We start from the raw sequence: 18,849 nt of genomic DNA on the forward strand, positions 1-18,849 counted from the left end.
TCTTCTTCTTCTGTTTCAATTTTGAATTCTCCCTTGATATACTTCTATCCAGATGTCTTTGACCTCGTCCTTGATCCTTACCTCGTCCTTGACCTCGTCCTTGATCTTGATCTCATCCTTGACCTTGATCTCATCCTTGACCTCATCTTGGACCTCGTCCTTGATCCTGACCTCGTCTTTGACCTCGTCCTTGGTCCTGACCTTGTCCTTAATCTTGGCCTCATAATTGATCTCTTTTTTGATATCAATATCTGTATTGTATTCTGGTGCTAGGCTCTGCATATTCTTATCGTCCGTGACAGGGGTATTCTCTTTGGTCCCACGGTCCATGACATTGGCACCACCTTGGATGGTCGTGGAGATTTTGCCATTGTCTTTCTCCGGGGGTTCAAGGACACCCGTTTCTTTGTCTAGGCCAGGAATTTCTTCAAGGCACTTCATTATCTCATCAAGGAATTTTCTGGCGACTTCTACATCGCCAGACTTGTATCTCCCTCTCTTGGTCTTGCTTCTCTCAAGACAAGTCTTGAAGTTCAAATAGAGAGAGTGAATGCTAATTAACCTATCTCTGGTGACTGCTGAGCTTGTAGTTAATTGACCTGTTTGGCTTTATCTTTCTGTTCAACTTACTAGCAGAGTCGCAGGATACTACCTCAAGGCCAGGCGACTGAGTCCAGATTTTATTTTCACACATACCCTCTCTTACCCCCTGCATGGCAACACAGCTTTTGAACGTTTTTTGGTTGTTGGTTGGACACCTCAAGCAAGCCAGTTCGTTTTCAAGTAAGCACCCTACCAACTGCAGAATAACCGGTTCAATGTAGTATCTTCTGCAAGTAAAAAGCCGCGCTGACAAAGGGCTCTTGGATTTCATTCTTTGTTGATTCGGAAATCGAAGCCTGTGGGCATTTTCAAATGCTGACCAAAGTAGTGGGATTTTGAAAGGAATTCTAGTGAACTTGAGGGGACGCAATGCTTCAACAATCGCTTTCAATCCTGAGTCCTCTGAGGGTGATAGTTGGGCCGAGACGGGCCAAGTCCCAAGCACCTGGTCCTGGTCCTGCTGTTTTTGATCAGGGCTGGAAGGCTCAGCCTCTTCATCTACCAGAAGTAAGTTCTTTTTGGTATCTTGCGAGATCGGAGAAGGGTCGATTTCCCAATGAATCTGACGAGCGGCAGACTTGGGCTTTGCGACAGACCTGGGCTTTGCGACAGATTTGGGCTTTGCGACAGATTTGTGCTTTGCGACAGACTTGGTCTTTGTGACAGACTTGGTCTTTGTGACAGACTTGGTCTTTGTGACAGACTTGTGCTTTGTGACAGACTTGTGCTTTGTGACAGACTTGTGCTTTGTGACAGACTTGTGCTTTGTAACAGATTTGGGCTTTGAGACAGGTTTTGCCTTTGTGGAAGATTTGGGATTTGATGGGGGTTTGGCTACCATGTTGAACTTGTGCGAATTCTCTGATAGAAAAGGGAATGGTGATTGATGAAAAAGGATCGAATTCGATATGTACATGTGCTTGTGGTTATTTTATAGCTTTCTCTGGGTAGTAGCTGACTAACTATGCATGTGTAAACATACATATGGAAAAGCACAATGATTGCACTATTGAAACCCTGACTTCGCTGGCATACATCCATAGCATTTGAAACTTTGAGCCCTGGAAGAATCCAAAATTTCTGTTCTCGTGCAAGCAACCTAGGGCCCAGGCCTCCAGGTGTTAAAGCTGGTCCATTGATGTCCACGGACTTCTTATGCTTTAATCAAGTAGAATACTCTTTTAAAGTATTCAAATGGGAGATAACTTTGCCATGATGCCTCTTAATCTCATATACTGGCTTACTGCCCAGATAGTGTTTAAATATATAGTAAATCCTAAGATCAGGTGTTATTCTTCTTGTTAGTAAGTCAAATAGTATTAAGTAAGAGGTACCAAGTACATATAATACATCCAGTATGGTCGAAAAGCCCCCCTATCTAATCTGGACTACCGACTAGGTACCTGCTGGCACCAAGAGTACATGTAAGAAGTTACTATACATTGAAAATTGGCATTATTCCAGCTATTCTGAATCAAAATCTAAATATGCCCTCCACATTTAGCTTATCCCGTGCGGGTGATGTTGGAATGGTTATTTATGGAGGATACAGTAGGATGTCCTTGATGGGCTCTGAGGTTGTGTCACTACTAGTAGTATGTAGATTGATTGGGAAAGCCTTTAGGGCAAGCGGCAGGAAACCCTCGAGATACCCCGCACCACCTTGAAATTGCTCAGGCTTGTAATTTTCTCCAAGTTTACTCCGACACCTGGCATTGAATTGCACCTCAAATTTTGTCACGCTATCATTTCCAAGTTCATCAATGGCTTTACAGATTTATTGACTCATAAACGGTTGAATTCTGTGAGGAACAAGATGATCATTTTAGATCGTTATCTTCCAGAAATCTGGTCAACTTGCAGGGAATAGATCAGCAAACGCCTATAACTCCAGTATGAGTTCCCCCTTTCTGGGTTATTCAAATTGCTCTTCACCTCGCTTTCCTTCACTATTAAACACTGCACAATGCACTGGGCATTTGTCACGTGACTTCGAACATGTTCACAGTTGTTCCATATTTCTATAAGGGCGGTGACTTTCTGCCAAAATACTTTGTATATTACCCACATATCACCTCATCACTTTGTCCTTCGGGACATTTGGTCAAATGAAAATATACAGAGAAGATTAGCATGGCCCCTGCACTAAGGATGACACGCTCAATCAAAGAGAAGCTACCAGTTTTTTTTTTCCTTGCTGGAGCTTCGTTGAGGTGTGAGGCTATTCAGAAGATTTACCTTTCCGGGTTCGACTCCGGGTGTGAACGTTCTAAACTTTCCTTTTTAGTCTGACTGCCCATGTGGGCAACCTTCAATGTTGGAACCTTGGTTTATTCTAGACCAAGTTGACAACATTGATGGAATATGTAAGCCTCCGATGTCCAAGGCTAGCCCAAATAGATGTTCAAATTGAATGAACCTTGGAAATTTATCTCGAGATTTAAAACGGTGCATACATAATTGCACCTGGCTCTCAAGTGCTAGAGGTAAAATTAAAATATATAGATCCACCCCCAGGGCTGGGCATGGATGTATCAAGTGTACATTGAACATTTGTGTTGTTTGTGTACATACATATAATGTAGTATGTAGATCGATTTGAATTGGCTTGGGGGCTAAGGTGGACTGGAGACAAGCATCAATCCAGACTCCTTGGAAAGCCTGAATCTTCGAGAAACCGAGGTCATTCCACATGTGTAGTATATACATATCCATCGAGTCCCGACTGGACCCCCGAAGTCCAAAAATTCAATAGGCATTCATGTAGCCCGTGGGGACCTTTGCGAAAACAACGCTACAGTGTCGCCCATCAGACATTTCTCCTCATAAATTTCAAACCCGTTTTTCAAAAGCACCTTCACACTCCCCACATTCGCCTTACTACACGCCGCGAACAGCTTCTCCTTCTCCAGCTGAGCACCGCCAAGAACCCGTACACATGCATCTTTCCGCTCAAGGTCCCACCACGCATCCACAACTCCCGCTACAGCTTCGCTCACGAACCCCTTGCCCCAGAAATCAGGATGAATACTATATCCGATGGACGGTACCGGTACGAGCGAATTTATTCCTACCGCCCCGATGACCTTTCGTGAGGCATCGTCCAGCTGCGTTATCGCAAAAGTAAACCGTCGTCCCAGAGCGCCTGATGCATCTGGAGTCTGGAAGCTTTTGCCAATGATCAAGGCTTCTGTCTCTTGAACGGTTTTGTGAGGGATTCTTGACAAACTAATGAGGTTAGAGTTATGTATGTATCAGCCCCGTGACCATGTTGGAAATATGCATGTGCATCTTGTTTCGACTCACAGAAAGTCGGCCACGTCTTGTCGACTTCGGATCTCAAAGATATCAGCCGCATCGGACGGTTCGAGCGGTCTTAGATAGAGACGCTGGGTCTTTATCGTTGGGCCTTTGGCAGGTATGATTACTCTAGTTTCCTGCTCAGGATATAGGCTGCCTATGGTGAGTGGTGGGGATGCACTCATGATAGCTATACGTTTGTGGTGTTGGATGAGAATTATTCCAAGGATCGGTAGGGAGCATGGATGAATTCACTCAGCAAGCCCCTCCGACAGTAATTTGACTAACTCCGAATCTCACCCGTAGTGCTATACCGGATAGATATTGAGCTACGGTCTGGAAAGACTGATTGGACGCGCGTTTCTATCTTGAATCGTGCACGAACCTCCGACACGAGAAAAGGAAATTGCCATGGAAGCTGACAGGAGAGTATCATATCACAAGTAGTATCGTCATGTCCAGAAATAATATACAGTCGAACTGTTTCGGAAGTAGTAATAATCAAAGTTCCCAGAGATCATTCCAGCACCTAGTCTGACGCCATCTCAGAAGTAGATCAGATCATGCGCCTCCGTCCCTCTTCGCATATTCTTCCTCCATGCGCTCTTCATATAACCGGTCCGCTTCCTCCCTACTCAGAGCTCGATCGCCCTCGGAATCACCCGTGGCCGAGGATCCAGAAACATCGAGCTGGTCATTGTTGCCGTTGGTTTCGGAGGACGAGGTGTTGGAGGCCTGGTTTTGGGCGATGCGTTCCTGCTCTTTATCGTAGGATTCTGCGGTCGGGATAGGCATTTTTGCGGTGGCTGAAGAGCTATTTGGCTGTAGATGATTGCCAGAGTAGTGTAGAGAGAGGTATGGCAAGTTCCAGTAAGAGTGGTAAATTTGAAAGGGTTGGAGCTTGCGTTGGAGATTTGGAGGTGGGAGCTTGTGGGTCGCAAAAGTGGAGTGGCGAGAGCTTTGTTGGGGCGACGTCATGCTACATAGTACTCTCTCTCTTCATGGTACCCGTCCTTCTAAGTATTTTGCCGTAAACATTTTAGGGGTTGAATAAATGTTCTATTCATTTGTCTCATTGATACTCGTCAAAATTTGTCCGGATGCTCGTTGCAAAAGTGAAAATAACAGAAAAAAAAAGGGAAAGGAAGGGGATAAAAAGGGAGGGAAAAGATCATTAGCACACATTCACGCTCATAGAGATGCAGTAACAACCAGCTCATTCATCATAATAGAGAGAAATATAAATCAAAGATGCTTCTATAGCCGGTGTCTCAGCGGCTTCTGTAGAGCCGAGTCAATGGTTGGCTTGTCATCAAGCAGACGTCTCGAATCCGGATCATACAATGGATCGGATGCGACCGTGGCTTGAATCCGACGACCAAAGTACTCGATCTCAACAACTTGTCCTTCAGACACATTGCTTGGTAACCAAGCATAAGCAATGGGTTTCCGAACCGTATACCCAAAGGCGGCCGTTGTGACATATCCAACGGCCTTGCCATCAAGGAATACAGGCTCCTTGCCCAGGACCATCGAGCGTCCATCATCGACAGTGAGACAACGCAACCGGCGAGTAGGTTTCTCCTTGACAAGGCGCTCAAGGGCAGCCTTACCAACGTAGTCTTCCCATTTGCTTGCTCGAATAGCGCTGGCAACACCTGCTTCATAAGGATTATGCTCAGAGTTCATATCTACGCCGTAGGTACGGTAACCCTTCTCCAGGCGTAGTGCGTTGAAGGCACCCCGACCGGCGGCAATGAGACCGTGTGTCTTGCCCGCATTCCAAATAGTATCCCAGAGCCGTTGGCCATACTCAGCGCTAGTTTGAATTTCCCAACCCAACTCGCCGACGTAGGACTTGCGTAGTGCCGTGACCGGGATACCGTTGATAGTGGCGTTCTGCACGGTGAAATAAGGGAAAGACTTGTTGGAGAAGTCGTTCGTGCTTATAGTGCTGATCACATCCCGGGATCGAGGACCCCAAAGACCGATGCAACAGGTGCTGCCGGTGATGTCGCGCACCTGGACCCACTGTCCTTGCCGGCGAGCTTCGCGTGAGAGGTAGGCGAGATCTGTGGCAGTGTTGGCGCCTACCTGAAACAGGTCTTCGTCCAGTCTTGCAACAAAGATATCACTGAGAATGCCGCCATGGTCATTGAGAAGAAGAGCATGGCTAATGGCACCTGTCTTGGTGGCCACGTCGGCGGTGGTCAGGCGCTGGAGCAGATGTACTGCGCCTGGGCCTGACACTTCAAATCGGTGAAAGGAAGTCATGTCGTACATAGCAACTGCATTGCGGGTCTTCCAAGCTTCTGCTGCAATGATTGGGGAGTAAAATTGCGATGACCAGGCGTCTCTCTCCACGGGCTGCCACTCTGCTGGAAGACATTTGAGCAAGTAAGCATTCGATTCGTACCAGAATGGACGTTCCCAGCCTCCGAGCTCAAGGAAGAAGGCGGATAAGTCCCTCTGCCGAGAGTAGAAAGGACTGACGCGAAGGTTTCGGGGTGACTCTTTGGGTTGTGATGGGTGGAGGATGTCGTAAATTTCGACAAAGTTTTGTGCAGAGGTTTCATTGATATAGGCGCGACTGAGCTGTACTTCCTCAAACCGGGATAGCTCGCAGTCAGTGAGGTCGATTTGAGACTGGCCCGTCGTGAGAACCTCAGCGACAGCCCGTGCAACACCAGCTGAGTGAGTGACCCACACAGCTTCGGCAACCCAGAAGCCATCCAGGTTTGGTGCCTGTCCAATGACAGGCCCGCCGTCGGGGGTAAAGGAAAAGACACCGTTAAAACCATCTTCAATCTGAGTGCCTCGGAGAGCAGGAAGAAGCTTCTGTGACTCCTTCCAAGCGGGGTCGAAGTCCTCCTTCGTAAAGTCGAGACGAGATGGCATGTTCTTTTCGTCGACATGCTTAGGCGTCAAGCCTAATGATCCTGCAACAACAGGCATCGGACGATGGCCGTAGTATCCAATTCCATACTGCTCACCATGCTCTCTGTAATATAGATCTTGATCCTGGTGCCGCAAGATGGGCAGTGTTGCATTCATTCCGTTCATCCGCGTGTTGACATCACGGCCAGCCAGTGCCGGTACTGCAGTGGTCTTCGCATACTGGTGGGCCAATGGCAGTAAAGGAATGGACACACCAACCATCGCACCAATCTCCACACCCCAGAATCCAGCGCATGAGATGATTATATCGGCAGAAATTGAACCTTTAGGGGTTGTCACACCCGTCACACGACGACCTGATCGCTCGATACCAATGACAGGAGTTTCACCAAGGTAGCGGACACCAGCGTTCCTAGTGCGTTCGATGAGCAGCTGCGTTGCGCGGGCGGCAAGGGCAAGACCGTCACTGGGAATGTGGAGGCCACCTAGGACGACGTCTCGATCGAGGTGAGGATACAATTGGAAACACTCCTCGGCATCTATGAGGCGAGCCTCAATGCCCCATGAAGAGGCATAACCATGCTTGCGCTTGAGATCCTCCAGTCGAGCCGGTGTTGTAGCGACTTCCAGGCCACCAACCTGATTGAAACAACTCTGTCCATCCTTCTCAATCGACAATAACTTTTGAACAGTATAGCGTGCTAGATTGGTCATGGTCTTGGATGGTGTAGTCTGGAAGACCAGGCCTGGAGCATGGGAGGTCGAACCGCCGGGCATGCGGAGGGGGCCCTGTTCAACAACGGTGACATTATTCCATCCTCTCGAGACCAGCTCGTCGGCGATATTGGTGCCCACAATTCCGGCGCCAATAATGACCACGCGCTGCGAGGTAGCCATGGTAAAGTTTCTGGCAGATTAGTGATGTGTGCTGTTCAGGAACAGCTTGCGAGGACTTGTTCTTTAAGTAAGTGTTCGGCAATAGCAGACTCCAGCTTGCCCCTCCTGCGGAGAGTTTCTACTGCTTCCCCTCCCCCGCAGGTATGCCATGATGATTGTATGCAACGGGATTGGCGAAAAGCAATCAACGCCCCGCATTAACCGGTGGATTGTACGCTGGGTGGTGATACCAGCATCGGATAGACGGTCCAGATCTTAGAGCCACCGAGCCGTACACGGGACCGTTGGATAAGATTACCATTTTTGGTGACATTGTTGCATGGTGATTGGCTTACCAGACATTGAAGCTGGAATTCGGTTCGGTTGAGAACCGCTCACGTGCCCGGGAGAGGCATGACAATACCGGGGGTGGAGAACTCGAATCGTGGCACAGTGATGTTGACCGGAGCTATTAAGGCTGCTGGGAAGTAAGCTGGAGCTACCAAGGGATGTTTTTTTGCAGGCGCGCGGTGAAAAAAAAGTGAGAGCTAACACAAATTGATACCCGAGTCATGATCAACAAAGCTCACGCGTCTACCAAGCTACACCTAAGGTGGAGCCAGCTAAAGATCCAAGGCGGCTGAATGCAGGCTAACAAAAAACAGTTACGGCAGGAAATGAGGACTTCTTTCTATTTATGATGACTTGAATTGTTTACTACAGTGACTGCTTCGTACGGGTATCCCTTCTCCAAACTCGAGTCGCTGACCCAAGACTTGATGAAAAGAAAGAACCACGTAGTGGAGAGTGCCAAAAAATCCGCCTGTCAATGACCCGAAAGCCGTTGAACAAACCAGTCCGCCGCGCTGTGCAATGCAGGGACCAATCTGTGGTGGACCACATTCATGATCGCGGCCACCCAAACAAGGTAAGTATGAAGAAGAAAAGAAAAAGGAGATGAAAGGAGGAGAGAGAAGCAATGTTTTATAGCCACGAGAGGACACGTGACCAAACAGCCAAACATGTTTGCTTGTGTTTGCTTACCCCCTTGGAATGGTGCCTCAGGTGTAATCAGGTCTACAAGAACGAGGCAAAATGAGCTGTCATGTTGCCTTGCATCCGCAAAGTACGAATTCGAGCATGGCATGAAGGAGCGAAGCCACATTGCCTTCCAGGATCCAATTATTGGTTCTCCTTGTCCAGAACATGACTCAACTTGGAACGCCATGATCGGTATCCATCGTACTCGCAGAAAAAAAAATAGTGGGTGTCTCCAGTGCAAGCTCCCTGTGGAACCTCCCCTATTCCCATGGATTCACAGCAACTCTGTACGGTGGTCCCTCGTTCACAATGGGCCCATGTCGTTCCAAACAATTTGATTTTTAATTTCTTTGGCCCTCTGTATATTCTACACCTCTTCCCAAAGTCGGTTCAAGTCCGTCGGCATCCCTACTGGACCAGTCTAGTTCTCCGAGATGGAACAGAAACACGAGCGAGTCCACCGCAATGTCAATCAAAGGGGAGCGCGCATCCTCATCAAAGGGTGCCATGGTTAGGGACGCCTAGAGGACCGGTCTAGTAGGCGCTACGGGGTAGAATCGACGGAAATCATCCGTGCAGAGCTTACTTTGTACTAGATGAGCGAAGAGAGTTTTAACCAACTTCGACTTCGGGTACACCGCATCTACGGTGCGAGAATGAATGTGCTTGGCACGGCCCGGATAATGCCTGGGATCTTCAAACAATTGATATCCCGACGCTACTCGAGACTATGCCTGCGGGCACTTCCGACAGTTTGTACTCTGTACGGAGGACAAAGTACAGAGTACCCCTGCACCAACGGAAAGCCTCCTTCGCACCGCATGGCACTCGCATGCGAAAACCTGTCATCCAGGAATATCTCGATCGGCATATTAACTAGAAGGCACTGACCGTTTACAAAGCGAGATGGTCAGGCCTGGAACTAACTGAGTCAGTGGATAGGGGCAAGTGAAAAAATCGAAGTAAAAAAATCATGGCAGGATTGGCAGATGGTGAGTTTCTTGGGCCTAACGGGTGGAAAAAGGGGTAACATGACGGTGTAATTGGTTGTTGGGCTGGAGTGGATCACCCGTGTGGGCTATCATTACTGGAAATGTTCCGATAGTCACTTTTTCCTTATTTGCCGACCTGAGAAGTTTCAAAATTTTGGGATGATTTTAGAAGTGACAAAGAAGCTTGCAGAATTCAATAGACGAACAACATGAAACATGCCGGTCAAGTACCTGGCGTTGAGACGTGTCTGGGTATAGATTGTAGGAAGTACATAGAACCAGCCACCGACGGTGAGTCAAGACACGGGACCACCTTAAGTGGGGCCTCTAACCGTATCATTGAAAGCGTTAATCCACCGACGGATCGTCTAGAAAGTAGTAGCCGCGCTAGTGAGCAAGAGAGAAAAAAAAAACCAAATGAAAAAGAAATCTCTGTCGCAAAAGAAAGAGAACAGGAAAGAAAGGGGCTTAATTAGGGGACATTTGACCCATAGGTAGCGAATAGCGAATAGCAGTGGATCTTAGGTTGAAACAATAATTTGAGAATTTGAGAATTTGATTCTTGTTGTTTGTGATACGCGTGTTATCACGTAACAGTAACGCGGAGTATAAGGCGATGGCGCCAGCGATCATACTGACTTCAGTTCATCATGGGATCCCGGTAGGATCGTGGTCACAACGGCTTGTCTTGAACGATGATACGCCAGCGATAGGGCACGACAGAGGAGATATGACGCTCGAAAGTCAAAGCAGAGATGGTACGACACCGCTGGTTGGCCACGAGGGTTGGCACGCCACTCGATGATAAAGTTGATGATCCGGGTCATTTGACATCAAACAAAGTCGGTATCGCTCTTCCGTTGGATCAACATTCTGGAAAAGCGAATTCGGCCTGTCCAACCGTCGCTGATCATCATGCAAGAGATATGTACTCCTTGTATTTTCCCCCTCCCCCTCCCTTCCCCTCCAAGGGATCCAAGGATCCGAAACTTTGGGAGGCGAGTCGAAGTTGAACAAAGAGCTCTTTTATCTTTTTCATATACATCTTAATGTTTCAGCCTTGCGCAATACGAATTATCATGTCACTTGACTCTGATGTATAAGATTTTGGAGAACCAATATGGGTGAAGTATAATACCCCTCCCTATACCTAACTGGTCTACCTACAGTATGCCCGGGTAACGGAGTACATGGAGTACATGGATATCAACCCCTTTTATGGTGTAACGGTATTGGTTATTTCCCCAAACCAACGCTCATCATCAAATCTGCTGACCAGCCAAGAAAGCGATAAGAGTAAAAAAACCCCCATAATTATTCGTAGACCAGGAAACCACACACCAAAGTCTTGAAAGAAATAATTTTCAAATACAAGTAAATACTTCAGAATCCAAAAATTAGGTCGCGTGTGTGAAAAGTCAAATTCCAAGACCTAAATATTGACAAAGCCGGAACCGGAGCCGAGCTAAACAACACGGGTAAATTAGGGGTTGATACAAACTTGAAAGCTGCATGGACGATCCTATGTGGTGTGATTGCTTTCCCGTCCTTTAAAACCCCAAAAACTCATCAGTGCTTCCAATAGAGTAGATTTATTAAAGAAATCGAGACTAATATTTTCCTTCGGAAATCTGGTTTGAAGTTGACTCCGCTAGCCAATAACAAAGATGGAGAAGCCAATAGATAGGTTACCTAGGGTACTGAGTTTATAGTTAGGCTGGAAATGGTACGAAAAGGTCAAGCGCCAAAGGGCTCCAAAGCTTCCCAAAAGCTCCATAATTGAGCTTAAGAGCTTCAAATGGAAGTAAATGAAGTAAATCCAAGGCCCATCCAAGGCAAATCCAAGGTAAATCCAAGGTAAATCCAAGATAAATCCAAATATCAAAGTCCTTTTCCCCCCTGAAGTCCAAATTACATAACCCAATGACCCACTCAGTCTGGACTCCCTGCAGCTCTTTTCCCGATTAGGAGGCAAGCGCCATCAACACTTTCCCCCCATGCCATTCTTTTTTTTTCGCCCTTCCCTCCCTTTTTTTTCCCTTCCCTTCCCTCCCACCTGCAAAGCAAAATACCCCCCTTTTCCTATCTTCGTTGTGATACCCGAGCTTCCCAGCTCTTCTTTCTTTTGCTTTTGAGATACCCAGATACCCAGCTCTTTTCTTTTAATCGATACCCCAAAACAAGCTCCGGCTTTTAATACCCATTTTAATCATGTCTGACGTCCAGAAGTCCGTTGAGGAGACCCCCGTGGTTGTCCCTGCTGTTGAGCCTGCCGTTGAGGTTCCTGCCACCACTGAGGCCACTGAGGCTCCCCAGGAGACCACCGAGGCTGCTCCCGTTGAGGAGACCACCACCGACATCGCCGCTGAGACTGAGGCCCCCAAGGAGGAGGCCAAGGAAGAGGCCAAGGAGGAGATCAAGCCCGCCACTGAGGGTATCCTCGGTCACAAGGCCCCCGGTCTCGTCAAGTGAGTGATCGCGCGCGCCTTGCGACTAAACGTCCAATAGGGTTTGCGACTGACATGACTTTTTTTTGCGCATAGGAGCCTGCGCTTCGCCAAGCGTTTCTTCTACTTCAACGATGAGCCCGTCGAGGCTAAGCAGCTGTCCGTCTTCCACCAGAACGAGAAGGCCGCTGTTGCCAACCCCACCGCTGCCTGGGCTAGCCAGACCGGCAAGGGTCTGCTGTTCCTGACCAAGCGTGCCGAGGACAAGGCTACCCCCGCCAGCATCTTCAACCTGGTAGGACTTCACAAAGAAAAATGAATCGCCGGAGACAACAACTGACATGTATACCAGGCTGAGATCTCTGACCTCACCAAGGAAGGCTCCAACGAGTTCCTCTTCAAGGTTGGTGGTCAGAAGCACACTTTCCAGGCCTCCAACGCTGCCGAGCGTGACAGCTGGTTCGTCGCCCTCGAGGCTAAGTCTGCTGAGGCCAAGGCCGAGAAGGAGACCCTCACTTCCAGCGAGGGCTACAAGGCTGAGCTTGAGAAGCTGACCAAGCCTGCCGTCGCCGTTGCCGCCAAGAAGCCCGAGGAGAAGAAGGAGGAGACCCCCGCTGTCGCCGCCGCCGCCACTGAGGAGACTGCCACTGAGGAGGCCGAGCCCAAGGAGGAGAAGCCCAAGGAGGCCGCTAAGAGCCGCTCCCAGTCGCGCAAGCGCGGCAGCATCTTCGGTGCCATTCTCGGAAAGAAGGACGCTGAGGAGAAGAAGCCCGAGGAGACCAAGGAGGAGACCGCCGAGGAGACCAAGGCCGCTGAGCCCGCTGCCGAGGCTGTTACTGAGACTCCCGCCGAGACCGTTGCTGAGCCCGCTGCCACCGAGGCCCCTGTCGAGGGTGCTGAGGCCGTTGCCGTTGCCGCCCCCGCTGAGACTGCCGAGGAGAAGAAGGAGGAGAAGAAGGCCAAGCGCTCTTCCATCTTCGGCAACTTCTTCCAGAAGGTCGCCAGCCCCTCTCAGGAGAAGTCCGAGAAGGAGGCCACCGCTCCCGTTGAGGAGACCCCAGTCGCCAGCTCCGCTCCCCAGCTCGACAACCCCGTTGAGGAGGTTGCTCCCATTGAGGCCGAGACCGTCACCGCTCCCGCTGAGGCTGAGGCCGCCAAGGAGACTGCTGCTGAGACCCCCACTGAGGCTGCCACCCCCAAGGACAAGCGCCGCTCTTCCTTCTTCGGTGCCTTCGGCAAGAAGGAGAAGAAGGCCGACACCTCTGACAACGAGGCTACTACTGATGGCGAGAAGGAGGCCAAGAAGGCCAACAAGCTCGGCGGTCTCTTCCGCAAGCCCTCCAAGGCTGTGAAGCTCGACAAGGAGGACGTTGTCGCTGCCGAGACTGAGGTCAAGGCCGAGGAGGCTGAGGCTTCCACCGAGGCCACCGAGGCCGCTGCCCCCGCTGAGGAGGCTATCAAGGCCCCCGAGACTGCTGCCGCTGAGGAGACCAAGAACGTCGAGGTTCCCGCCTCCACTCCTGTCCAGGCCGCTGCTTGAATTGCGTCCCCGGGGCGTGTGGAGTACGAGCGATGGTGGGACTTAACCGGTTCCTCCTCGCCTGCCCACGATAATATTTGACGGACTCGGGTCGCTCTTTTGAGGCGTGAGTCTGGATCGTGCAAATACGGATTTATACCATTTTGGCTTCCCAGTTGCTTGTTTGCTTTTGCCTCGACACTGTCACTCCTTTTATCATGGTCCTGTTCCAGGCTTTGATCTAAGAGGGTGTCAATGAGATACCCGCTTTCCGCTGCGTTCTTTTCCAAATCATTTTTTTTCCTTTTATTGCTTTGTTTTTGCTTATCTTCTAAAAACCACATAATATCCGTGTCCGTGATTCGTTGAACCGTCGTTCGTTCCTTTTTTTAACGACACGCGACCCGCAACCGAAGTTCGAATTGCGACGTGCTAATGCGTTACGTGGTGTGTTGCCCGACTAGATTGATACCACTCTGCCGTTTCTGGTTCTGCGTTTTGGCTTTCTTGTTTGATACCCTATGGGGAGGAAGGATGCTTTGATTTGCTGTGCTATGGTCTATGGCTATTCTTCGTCTTATTCATTTGGCCTGGCTTCTTGCTTTTCAAATCGTCCCGTCTACAGTTGTCTACCGTTGTTCCCGTCTCGCGCGGTTTTTCTTTCTCCAATGCGTCGTGGATGTGGCACATATTGCGTTAGGTAATACTTAATAGAATCTTCTCCGTTTCTTTACACACCAATTTCTAAGTAATGCATATGTTATACTTGTATTTTCGAAGACATGTAAGTTGAGATTGATCAATAGGTGGTAGCACTATGTTGCACACCTTCAATGTTCCACGGGTCCTACTGGTAGTTATAAGATCTTTCCCTGGGCTAAACTTCATGGGCGTCAACTAGGTATTTCTACAGGTGGGTTTCAACGCGATGGATAGACCTGATTTGTTCATTGTTCATTATCGCAACATTTTAGACCGGAAGCAAAACAAAACCTTTGAATTTTTGGAAAAACAAAGATTCCAGATGTCAGTTACTGTACTTGTGGTGATCTTCGAATTGGGTGGGCCCTTTGATCTGAATTGCGTGCATTAGCAGCAACAGCGTACCCGTTACTCAAAGTTGGTCTGTATGCAAGCAATACCACATCGGGACCCATCGAGATGCGTTGGTCTGGGGTGCATCTGGGTTCGCTTTCGCCGTACAGCGGGTCTCGAGGATTGGCGGGTCCGCAAAATTCTCGTCGGGAGCGCCCGTCATCATGTGTCCACGGGTCATCTACTCCGGACAATGTTGGAAATAACCATTTTTGAGGAATTTAGATGGAAGATAATTTATGGACCTAGTTTAGTTTTTCAAGAAATATCTATATTGGACCATGTCAAGCGAAGGTCCACTGAGTTTCAACTAGTATACCGTTTAGGTATGATATCCTTGCACATCACGAAGTTCACTATGTCATGTTAGATGTGGCCTGTGCTCTTAACGAAAGCGATCAGCACGGATAGATCAATGTTGTATACTCCGTACCAATCCGCTCACAGGACTCGGAATTCGGGGTTCAAGCATCCTCGAACGCCGTTACACGCAACATTGAACACGGCTGCAAGTGCTATTACCTGAAACCTGGTACTCCGTGTTCCTACATGTACGCTGTACAATTTTTTTAAAAAAAGTGTTCGACATGGTTTGAATTTTACTTAGTGCTAGCTAGTATTTCTTCAAAAATAAGCTAACCGACGACCGGCGAGGGGCCGAAACCGGGCTTTCTTGGAACACCAAATGACGGCGTTTCTGTTGGAGCCTGCCAAGGCATCTAATTTGTTTAGTTGTAAGCAAAACGCCACTTCGGTGATTGGTCTGTAACGAGACTCGAGCATACGAAGGCACCAATCAAATTTGAAGTGGTTATGGGATTGGATACATAGGCGATGGCTTGCATTAATAATCCAGGTTGTGGTGGCTTGATGTTTTTGATTTGGGGTTTGTCATCTTTAGACACCTGGGTATAACACCTGGGGATATAGTAAGTCAGCCTCAAAGGAATTTTTGGTTTCTAGGGTTTACAAATGATCCATGTCGTCATGAAGAAATGTTCCCACAGAAAGAAAAAAAAAAGAAAAATGCGTTGCCCTAAGTAAAAAAAAAAAAACATGGATGATCAGTAGCAAGAAAAACTCAATTTTCACGCCCTTCGGCAAGGCTAAGATCAAAGTAGATATTGAAGGGCACACGGGCCATGGACACAGCCCACCGCGGGGACAAAATTGGGAAAAGATCGGTGGGGCTGTCGGAGAACCAGAATCAGTCTCCGACTGTTAAGTCCGCCTTGGATCGACCAGAATTTAGTGGTTTTTTTTTTTTTTTTTTTTTTTTTTTTTCTTTTGTTCTCTTTTGCTGGGTTTGATTTTAGGCATTCATTGAAGAATGCTGTAAACTATGTGATCCTTACTATAAAAAAACGATGGTTACATACACAATAGATTAGGATTCAAAGGGGCATAAAGAAAAGGGGGAAGATTCCGGCGCTGCGTATGCCTGAAACTCTACAAGGAGCATGCCGTTGAGGCGATATCTAACGATACCATTGGTCAATTCCCTAGGGTGAGACGGGGTGGGGGGAAGTACATCATCAATACTTTCCAATACATGGAAGGATCCATAATGACCGCATGTACTGTACGAGTATCGAGGCTCTAGATGCAAGATAATCAACCAATCATATCGACGGAACCAACTGTGACTCACACCCCGTGACCCCCTAGTCCCATGCGGCTGACGAAGATGATTGGAGGAAAGCGAATCCTGAGGATCCACTGGATCCCACACAAGTCAATTTGTCCGGTCATAAGAAGTGCCTGAGTCCCCCCATCGGTGCCTGCCTCCTTCTCTTTTCCACATCTCCGTGTTCCACACAAAACTACTACATATTATTATTTTACCACCTTCACCATTCTATATACACCTACAGTACATTTTGAATCATCACAGATCCAAGATGAACTCCATCTAAGCGCCCCCCGAAAGAATCCGTCTTTCCCCCCAACAACAGACAACATAACCGGAACACACTCCCCCCCTTTTCTCTCTTCTTCAGACGTCTTAGGACCTCTGAACTTTAGCATCGCATCGCGTAGCTCAAGTTCCCAAACCTCTACACCTTTGTTCGACTTTACGTCGTTCACCACGGATAACTTCCAGCAACCATGGCTTCCCACGCCCCCGCACACACAGCCCTCGGCTTCCAGTTTGAACAACAACAGCAACAACAACAACAACAACAACAGTGCATTAGAGGACTTTGTGCTCTATCCAGCTCCGCAAGCCCGTCAGCAGCCTCGATTCAGAGACTCGCGTTCGCTAGCTCCGAACACTACCCTTAGGCCATCTGCTCTCCAGCCTTTTCTGGCGCAGAACAACCCTCGACGACACTCTTTCAGTTTGCAGTTGCAACGTCATCTCCAGCAGCAGTTTCCTGGTTCTCCTATTCAGGACCCCAGAGTGACCCAGCTTGCCCGGTCTCCTTCCTACTGGTCTCACCCCGTGAAGCACTCTCCGCTCCATTCGGCAACTGTGCCAAACAACTCTCCTCAACGTTCCCCCATTCCGCCGTTTTACGCCGGTAATATCACACCCGAAAAAAGAAAACAGTACATGCAATACCGTCGCAACATGTCTGCTCCCAACTTTCAAGGTAATTTCTTTCATCTCAACAACCATATCCATACCTCCGCTCACATTATCCCCTCAGATCAAGACGCCGAGCTCTTCGGTCTCCCATCTGCCGGTGGCATGGGATTGACTTTTGATGACTTCCTGCGCCAGGAGACCAGCGCGCTCTCTCCGGAGGCGCCCGCTGGAACCATCTCCCCGCAGGACCTTATGTTCGACCATTCGATTCCGCCTTCGGGCACCTTCACTGATTTGAGCACTCCTCCTTTCGACTCCCCGGCCGGTACCTTCAGCCAGAACCCCTCTCCCATGTTCGCTGATGTGGAGTTCATGGGCAATGACGAATGGCCTCCTCTTTTCCACGATGGAGCCGTCGGCAATGCTATCCCTTCTGGTCTGTTCGATACCCCGGAGTTCGCTTCCGCCTTGGCCGAGCCCAAGAAGCAAATGCAGCCCTCGATTGAGATGTCGCCCGCTTCCAAGCCTCTCACTATTTCCACTGGCTACAAGTCCTCGCCCGTGTCTGCTCCTATGTCTGCGACCGGCACAACGCGGCACTCGAGTGTCGCTGGTATCTCCCGTCAACGAAAGGACTTGTCTCCTATCGAATTTGACCCCAATGACCCGGTCGCCACCAAGCGTGCTCGTAACACCGAGGCTGCCCGCAAGTCTCGTGCAAAGAAGCTGGCCCGCCAGAACTCTGCTGAGACTCGTATCCAGGCCTTGGAAGATCAGATCAGTGAGCGTGACGAACGTATTGCCAACTTGGAAGCTCAACTCGCCATTCTCCGTGGCTCTCAGTGATTGATTTTCCTCGTTCTTGGACATGTCTATTGCCTTCATCGTTATGTTGTTTTCGGATTTTGATTTTGAAGTTTGTTTTTCGTGATTATTACCTGTGATATGGTCTGGTGGCGCGGGGCACGGGTCAAGCCTGTTACCCCCGATGTCTCACTTAGACGCCGGCACTTTGTGACCGACGTCTTCAAAAGTTCGTTAAAGTCTGACGTGAGACGTCAAGATAGTGTTTCTTTTTTTGCAATTTTTGATTGAAATCTTGCTTTGTTTTTTATATATTCGGCCGGTTCTGATTGTCTCCCGAATGGGATTGACTCGTGGCTCTGTATCTCTTAGTTTAATAGCCAAATTGATTTGGATTGCTCTTTGCACCACTGTTCATTTGTAAAGACTTCTTGAGTAACATTTGAATGCCTGGCTTGGTTCATTATACCCAATTGAAGCTTTAATGTTATAATGTGTCTGTCTCCGGCGTGCATCTGGACTACCTAATGTTGTGCCCCCCCATTTAGTATTTTTATGAAAAGAAATTAGAATACATATACATGTATGTGCTTAGTAAGGGTTGGTCTCTAATTTGTATAACTAGCTACTCCCGTAGATGCTTGTGAATGGAGTGATGACCCATGAGGAGTTATTCAAACTATTAAAATAACGTGTTCACGTCGCAAGTCACACAGATAAGTCATGTGACTCATGTTAGGG

At 48.6% G+C, this 18,849-nt stretch overlaps 6 protein-coding genes across 6 annotated transcripts; 2 read left to right on the top strand and 4 right to left on the bottom strand.

The window, feature by feature from the left end:
• Window positions 1–15: 15 nt before the first annotated feature.
• Window positions 16–1,444, bottom strand: N7466_004932 (uncharacterized protein; the record flags this gene model as incomplete). The annotated part of the gene is made up of 2 exons (XM_057164329.1): window positions 16–511; window positions 855–1,444. 2 exons carry the CDS (start codon window positions 1,442–1,444, stop codon window positions 16–18), a joined length of 1,086 nt encoding a protein of 361 aa, XP_057023010.1.
• A 1,918-nt stretch (window positions 1,445–3,362) lies between these two features.
• On the bottom strand, window positions 3,363–4,088 carry N7466_004933 (GNAT family N-acetyltransferase; the record flags this gene model as incomplete). Its single annotated transcript, XM_057164330.1, has 2 exons — window positions 3,363–3,831; window positions 3,910–4,088. The coding sequence occupies 2 exons, from the start codon at window positions 4,086–4,088 to the stop codon at window positions 3,363–3,365; spliced, it is 648 nt and encodes a 215-aa protein (XP_057023011.1).
• Window positions 4,089–4,464: 376 nt separating this feature from the next.
• On the bottom strand, window positions 4,465–4,698 carry N7466_004934 (uncharacterized protein; the record flags this gene model as incomplete). The annotated part of the gene is made up of 1 exon (XM_057164331.1): window positions 4,465–4,698. One exon carries the CDS (start codon window positions 4,696–4,698, stop codon window positions 4,465–4,467), a length of 234 nt encoding a protein of 77 aa, XP_057023012.1.
• Window positions 4,699–5,160: 462 nt separating this feature from the next.
• Window positions 5,161–7,698, bottom strand: N7466_004935 (GcvT family protein; the record flags this gene model as incomplete). The annotated part of the gene is made up of 1 exon (XM_057164332.1): window positions 5,161–7,698. One exon carries the CDS (start codon window positions 7,696–7,698, stop codon window positions 5,161–5,163), a length of 2,538 nt encoding a protein of 845 aa, XP_057023013.1.
• Window positions 7,699–11,921: 4,223 nt separating this feature from the next.
• Window positions 11,922–13,697, top strand: N7466_004936 (uncharacterized protein; the record flags this gene model as incomplete). Its single annotated transcript, XM_057164333.1, has 3 exons — window positions 11,922–12,178; window positions 12,254–12,452; window positions 12,510–13,697. The coding sequence occupies 3 exons, from the start codon at window positions 11,922–11,924 to the stop codon at window positions 13,695–13,697; spliced, it is 1,644 nt and encodes a 547-aa protein (XP_057023014.1).
• A 2,649-nt stretch (window positions 13,698–16,346) lies between these two features.
• cpcA (amino acid starvation-responsive transcription factor GCN4) lies at window positions 16,347–18,150 on the top strand (the record flags this gene model as incomplete). The annotated part of the gene is made up of 2 exons (XM_057164334.1): window positions 16,347–16,353; window positions 16,727–18,150. 2 exons carry the CDS (start codon window positions 16,347–16,349, stop codon window positions 18,148–18,150), a joined length of 1,431 nt encoding a protein of 476 aa, XP_057023015.1.
• Window positions 18,151–18,849: the final 699 nt, after the last annotated feature.

Source organism: Penicillium verhagenii (assembly GCF_028828195.1).
Source record: "Penicillium verhagenii strain IBT 33310 chromosome Unknown utg000005l_segment0_segment0, whole genome shotgun sequence".
Classification (NCBI taxonomy): domain Eukaryota; kingdom Fungi; phylum Ascomycota; class Eurotiomycetes; order Eurotiales; family Aspergillaceae; genus Penicillium; species Penicillium verhagenii.